General features: G+C 51.9%; 1 protein-coding gene across 1 annotated transcript; it reads left to right on the top strand.

Annotated features, from left to right (window-relative positions):
- Positions 1-1,618: 1,618 nt before the first annotated feature.
- On the top strand, positions 1,619-5,105 carry LOC119308852 (probable LRR receptor-like serine/threonine-protein kinase At2g24230). Its single transcript, XM_037585021.1, has 2 exons — positions 1,619-4,733; positions 4,830-5,105. The coding sequence occupies exon 1, from the start codon at positions 1,822-1,824 to the stop codon at positions 4,321-4,323; it is 2,502 nt and encodes an 833-aa protein (XP_037440918.1). The 5' UTR covers positions 1,619-1,821; the 3' UTR covers positions 4,324-4,733; positions 4,830-5,105.
- Positions 5,106-6,886: the final 1,781 nt, after the last annotated feature.

The raw sequence follows: 6,886 nt of genomic DNA, 5'->3' as shown, positions 1-6,886 counted from the left end.
CTTTCCTTCTCCTACTCCCTCTCCTTCCCCCTTTCCCCCTCCGGTAAAAGGAAGGGGGGCAATCCAACTAGGAGTCCAAGTGGGACTCCTTCCCACTTGGGGTGCGCCTAGGCCAGCTCCTCTTCCTCCCTCCTTTATATACCGGGGGGGGGGGGCTAGAGGACACACCAATTGCTCGAAGCTGTGTGCGGCACCCCCTCTACAGTTTACGCCTCCGGTCATATTCTCGCGGTGCTCAGGTGAAGCCTCCGTGGATCACATCACCATCACCGTCACCACGCCGTCGTTCTGACGAAACTCATCTACTCCTTCGACCCTCTGCCGGATCAAGAGCTCGAGGAACGTCATCGCGCTGAACGTGTGCAGAACTCGGGGGTGTCGTACGTTCGGTACTCGACCGGTCGGAACGAGAAGATGTTCGACTACATCAACCGCGTTGAGCAAACGCTTCCGTTTTCGGTCTACGAGGGTACGTGGACACACTCTCCCTCTCTCGTTGCTATGCATCTCCTAGATAGATCTGGCGTGAGCGTAAGATTTTTTTTGAAATTGCATGCTACGTTTCCCAACACCTCCATCTCGGTTGTTTTCGGCTTTTTGTTGCGTTTGAAGGAGGTCTTTTAGGGGTGGTGTTGCGTTCGATGGCATTTTGATTGCATTAGGCGTACATTCCGCTTGCAGGTTTTCCAGTGTGGTATTGCTTCTTCCATGTGTTCCATCTTACTGCGACAATTGTTTTTATTTGCATAGGGGGATTGATGCGAGGGGCTGGGGGGGGGGGTGTTAGGTTGATTTTTTTGCAACCGGGGCGCTGAGTAGGCACATAGGAAAGGGTGTTCTTATTTAGAAAAAAATGCATTGGGCGTTAGATTTTATCGAGCGTGGTCATTGTGTTGTTGCGCTGGTGGAGGCACACAAAAAGACAAACAAATCAAACGAACAAGCAAAAGGCAAACCATAGGAAATACATATCCAACAAATAATCGTTACGGATCAAAAGACGCTGCAAAAACGCACATCTACTTCTAATTAGAGAAGAATGTACCCAGCCCAACTCGAAGCAACCATTGTCAAACGGGGAACCACGCGATCCTCACCAGCGAGCATCATTTCTAAGGAGTTTAGCTCTAGTTATCAAAATCGCTTGCGCTGATCAAAGGCATCCACCAGCACGATGACCCAGTCAAAATCACAGATAATATACACAATTGGACACCTCAATTGATTGGGTGAAATTCAAACTCACGGAGCGTAGTGAATTTAAAGATACATTGTCTTGAGAGGACCAATACAACTGTGACGATCGTTGAGCTGAATCTTATTTTCACCGGCATGCACTTCATCTTCATGTATAATTTTCGTACTATTTCCTGACCAAATCAGGATGAAACAGTCTTCGTTTTGTGACAACACAACAATGATTAAATTGTACTACTACACCATATGATCAGCATGCTTCAGAACGGATGCAACGTTTGTTGACATTGCTGTGCCGACCTGGTCGATCTTGGGGCGCCTGCATTTCCATTGACTCCGGCTGTCCGGCACGTGCAGTCTGATGAATATGTGTCTGCCTGTCTCCGCGTATGTTGATGTGATGTGCTGTGCAGCTCATCTCAATCAACTCCCCTCCCACAATTCACTCCCCAATTTACTCACTTCACCACCCCACGATTTATGGCCGCGTTCCTACCCTGCTCTGCTCCCCCCTCCCTTCTCTCCCCCAAGCACACACCGGCACCGCAGTAGCCACGAACGCGCCAAGACAAACACTCGAGGGAGAGAGGGAGAGCACGCGTGCGCGCGCCTCTCGCCGTCGCCATGGGCCGCGGCGGTGCGTGCGGCGTCGCCTCACTCTTCTTGGCGGTGGCAGTGGCGGCGGCGGCCTGCTGCGCGGCGGCGGCGCAGGAGCCCAACACGGACGCCTACTTCGTCGCGCGCTTCTACGCCAAGATGGGCCTCGCGGCGCCGCCGTCGGGCGCCGGCGCGGTGTGCTCCTGGCCCGGGGTGTCGTGCGACGGCGAGGGGCGGGTGCTGGCGTTCGCCGCCGCCGGGATGGGCCTGTCGGGCCCCATCCCGGAGGACACGGTGGGGAAGCTCGCCAGGCTGCGCTCGCTGGATCTCAGCGCCAACCGCCTCACCGCGCTCCCCAACGACCTCTGGGAGCTGGGCGCCTCGCTGCGGACCCTCAACCTCTCCCGCAACGCCATCAGCGGCGCGCTCCCCAACAACGTCGGCAACTTCGCGCGCCTCCAGGTGCTCGACGTCTCCCACAACGCCTTCTCCGGCGCGCTGCCGCCGGCGCTCGGCTCCATTACCGGCCTGCAGGTCCTCAACGCCAGCCACAACCAGTTCCAAGGCCAGGTCCCTAGCGCCGGGGGGAGCCTCGTCTCCATGGATCTCTCCGGCAATGCGCTGGACGGCGACCTGCCTGAACTGTCGCCGCTGCGGTCGCTGGCCTACCTCAACCTGTCCGGCAACCAGCTCCGCGGCTCCATTATCGGGGCGTTCCAGGAGCAGTTGAGGGTCATAGACCTTAGCAACAACCGCTTCTCGCGGTTGAATTTTAGCAGTGGGTATTCTGGTACGTCCCTCATGTACCTCGACCTGTCAAGTAACGAGCTTCTCGGGGAATTCGGCCTCCCTGGCCGGTTCCGGAACCTGAGGCACATGAATCTTGCATTCAACCAGTTGTCCACGAACAATTTGCTGGCGTCCATTGGTGAGATTTCTTCATTGGAGTATGTCAATCTGTCAAGCACTGGGTTGCATGAGCGAATCCCTGGGGTGTTGGCTTCCCGGTTGGTTGGCTTACATGTGCTGGATTTGTCACGGAATAATATCAGCGGGGTAGTGCCGGACATGAGCGCTTTGCCGCTGCGGGTGCTGGACCTGTCGGTGAACAACCTCACTGGGGAAATCCCCGTGTCACTGGTCAAGAAATTGGCGTCAATGGATCGATTCAACTTCTCATACAACAATCTCACCGTCTGCGCCTCCGAGCTCTCCCCGGAGGCGTTTGCAGCCGCATTTGCTAGGTCCAGGAATGACTGCCCGATTGCTGTAAACCCGGACAGCATCAAGAAAAATGGGGGGCACCGCAAGGGGATGAAGTTGGCGCTGGCCATTGTGCTCACGCTCTTCTTCTCGGTTCTTGCATTGCTTTGCTTGGCACTTGTGTGCAGGAAGCCGAGGAAGAAGAGGGGTGACACATTTCCCGTTGATAAGCAGCCATCGTCATTCAAAGACGAGCCTGGGACATCAGGGCCATTTGCGTTCCAGACTGATTCCACAACTTGGGTTGCCGATGTCAAGGTTGCCACATCCGTTCCAGTTGTCATATTTGAGAAGCCATTGCTGAGCTTCACCTTCGCCGACCTCTTGGCAGCCACATCAAACTTTGACAGGGGAACTTTGCTGGCAGATGGGAGATTTGGGCCAGTGTACACAGGGTTCCTCCCTGGTGGAATTCAGGTTGCTGTGAAGGTGTTGGTCCATGGTTCGGCAATGGCAGATGAGGATGCAGCGAGAGAGCTTGAGCGGCTGGGACGGATCAAACATTCTAACCTGGTTCCTTTGACCGGCTACTGCTTAGCAGGAGGCCAAAGAATCGCGATATATGAGTACATGGAGAATGGCAATTTGCACAACTTGCTGCATGATTTGCCACTAGGCTTGCAGACCACTGAAGACTGGAGCACCGACACATGGGAGGACAACAATGGTGGCGTGGTCACTGAAAACATCACCCCAGAGGGCACTGCTGCATGGAGGTTCCGACACAAAATCGCACTAGGCGCTGCAAGGGCACTGGCGTTCCTCCACCATGGTTGCATTCCGCAGATCGTCCACCGGGATGTGAAGGCAAGCAGCATCTGCTTTGACTATGCAATGGAGCCAAGGTTGTCTGATTTCGGCTTGTCAATGATCGCCGGGACTAGCACAGACGGCGACCATTCCCCTGGCTATGTGCCGCCGGAGTTCTCCGACCCAGAGAACGCCACGGCGACATCGAAGTCCGACGTTTACAGCTTCGGCATCGTGCTGTTTGAGTTGATCACCGGCAAGAAGCCGCTGGGTGATGAGTACCCTGACCAGAAGGAGGCAAGCCTGGTGAGCTGGGCAAGGGCAATGGTGAAGGCAAACCAAGGGTCGAGCATCATCGACCCCAAGATCCGCGACACGGGACTGGAGAGGCAGATGGATGAGGCACTGAGGGTCGCCTACCTCTGCACCGCCGAGCTGCCATCCAAGAGGCCAACCATGCAACAGATCGTTGGCCTATTAAAGGACATTGAGCCTAGAGTAGCAGATGAGAACTGAAGTTATTTATTTATTAGTGTATTTTAGGCGTGTGAGCAGCGAGTGAGGTCCTAGTTGTTTGCTGGTCCTCTGCTGAGATATATCTTCTTCTTTCTTCTTCTTCTTCTTCTTTGATTGTTCATCTTCTGAGATGCTGCAATACAGCTTTGCCACACTTGCTCCTTCACTAACAGAGCAATGCTAGCATTGAAACAAGTAATCACAGCGGAAATGACGCATTGGGGCGATGCCCATGTGTCCTGTAGGAACAGTAGTAGGAAGGAAGTGTGCCGTGGATTGGGCAGCGCGTCCTCATTTTGTGTCGCTCGACGAGACTGTGGTCTCATGGATGGTGTCGCCGCTCGGCTTGGTGGCTGGGATCGGGCATCGGCGGCGCCAAAGGTGGTTGCGGTCGCTGATGGGGAAACAAGGTGACCTTCTTGTTCCAATATTTCTCCTATCCCAGCTCCATCTCAGTGCTTTAATATTCCTTTCTCTGCATTCTTGTTTACAATTTTTTTCAACAGACACTCGGATTAGCAAGTGAGGGAAAGCAGAATTAAATGTAATGGAGCTGAAGAGAATGGGGGGCAAAGATTGAGACTGTTTGATCATGTTATCTTCAATTTTCCTCATGCTTGATTCAAAGGACATTAGGACAAGAGCATGAGATGCATCTGCTCATGTACGTGCGCTCCCCTCCCACGGCTACGGCTATCTTAATTTTCTCAGTTAATATTTGACTGTCACTGAAATTTTACGTTAGTGCCATTTTTCATGTCGATGAGGCGTGAACTTGTCCTTTGCGCAATTGTGTTGTGTTCTGTTGAAGAAGCTTGGGTAAGTTTCATCCTTTGTTGCAGCCTTCCAAAGAGAAAATGACATCATTATGAATCTTTTGGGATGATTATCAAAATCGCAGGATATGATTTAGGCGCCAACACTTTCTTTTAGAGTCCATAATTCCTGTTTCTTGTGGAGTGGAGGAGAGAAGAAGCTTGGGGAGGCAGCAACATCATTTCTATGATTTTCCACCATGACATCAATCACATCTAAACCGTAGTTATTAGTGTAGCACTGGAGGAGGACTGACGTGCGTTTCGTGTTTGGTTAAGACGGCCGGAATTTGCCATGCACGCCAACGATATTTTAATGAGGCAGCATAGCTGCCGTCCTTTTCCTGGCCTTTTTTTTTTTTTTTGCCCACTCGCAGTGGATGGACGGACAGCGAGCACCTTACTAGCAGTACCAGTACGTGCAGTCATAGAAAATCTGTCAAAACATAACTGCCCGTGCATTCAATCATATCATTAAGGCCATGATGGCTGGCTGCAAGCACCGCCCTGAAAGCGTGCTCTGCTCATCACTGTTTCTGTTGGAAGAAGATTAAAGCGCGTTCCATACCATCATTATGTTGTAACTTTTGCTCCCGCTCTTCCGGTTAAATTAGGGCAAAAGGGTGGTGTAGTGGCTGGGTGGCTCTTCTTTACTCGAGGTTACGCTACCTAAAGGCGTTGATAATGGTTTCGTGCCATGCGCGGCCTGCACCTGCAGTCATGGCTTTCCGAGAAAGAGGCTGCGAGCCTTGACTGTGGCATGGAAATCCCTGTCATCATGCATGCGCGCCACCCTTGATGATTCTAGTGCTTTCTGTTTGTTTGCGTAGAGTGCAAGTGGTTGATTGTTCATGCAAAAACCTGTTCTGTTGTAAGGCAACACCAAAAGAAAAAACACGGAAAGATTGTTGCTAGATTTAAATTCGAGATGTTAACTGAGTATAGCTCAGATGGTTAGATTCCTTATGGTGGAACCAGCCCCCATAGTTAAGTTCTAGACTTGTGTTGGTGCTCTTATTTTTATGGATTTAAGTTATGTTCGTTTAATGAGAGTTAAGTTTAGACTTGTCTTGGTGCCCATATTTTTTTATGGATTTAAGTTATGTTCGTTTAATGATAGGAGACATTTCTACCAGGGTTCAGTTTGCTTTCCATTATTTATGCCAACGTGGCAACACCATCTGCCTGTGTATGTGTCGGTCCTACCTGCCTGCTAGTAAGATGGAGCAAGAAAGTGTAGAATACCCCTTGGTTTTAGCATCCGGTACCAAGGCTCTAGGGTTTCCATGCCTCTCGCTGGCGTCGTCGCTGGTCCGCCCCGTCTCATATCACTACTGAAATCAAAAAATTTGCCGTCAGCTCACAAAAAACGAACGACAAAGAACTGGCTTACGGTAAAGACGCAGTTTGTTGTCAGTCAGTTCTTTGCCTTCAGCTAGCTGACGGCAGAAGCTACTTTGTCCTCCGCTAGTCGACGACAAAGAAGTTGTTGGGTCCAGTTGAGGGCGACTATCCTAACGGCCCGTCACCCCACCTCTTTGCCGTCCGCTAGTTGACGGCAAAGTATCTTTGCCGTCAGCTAGCAAACAAAAATCTACCTAACGACGCTAACGCCCCGCCCGACCCCCACCTCTCTCTCTCTTTCTCTCTCTCTCCCACCTTTCTCTCTCTCTCTTATCTCTCTCTCTCCCCACCCCCTCCTCTCTCTCTGTCTCCCACCCCCTTCTCTCTTTCCCCGACCCCATGCC

This window comes from Triticum dicoccoides, chromosome 5B (genome assembly GCF_002162155.2).
Source record: "Triticum dicoccoides isolate Atlit2015 ecotype Zavitan chromosome 5B, WEW_v2.0, whole genome shotgun sequence".
Lineage (NCBI taxonomy): Eukaryota > Viridiplantae > Streptophyta > Magnoliopsida > Poales > Poaceae > Triticum > Triticum dicoccoides.
The sequence above is the reverse complement of the archived record's forward strand: the minus strand, read 5'-3'. Positions and strand labels throughout refer to the sequence as shown.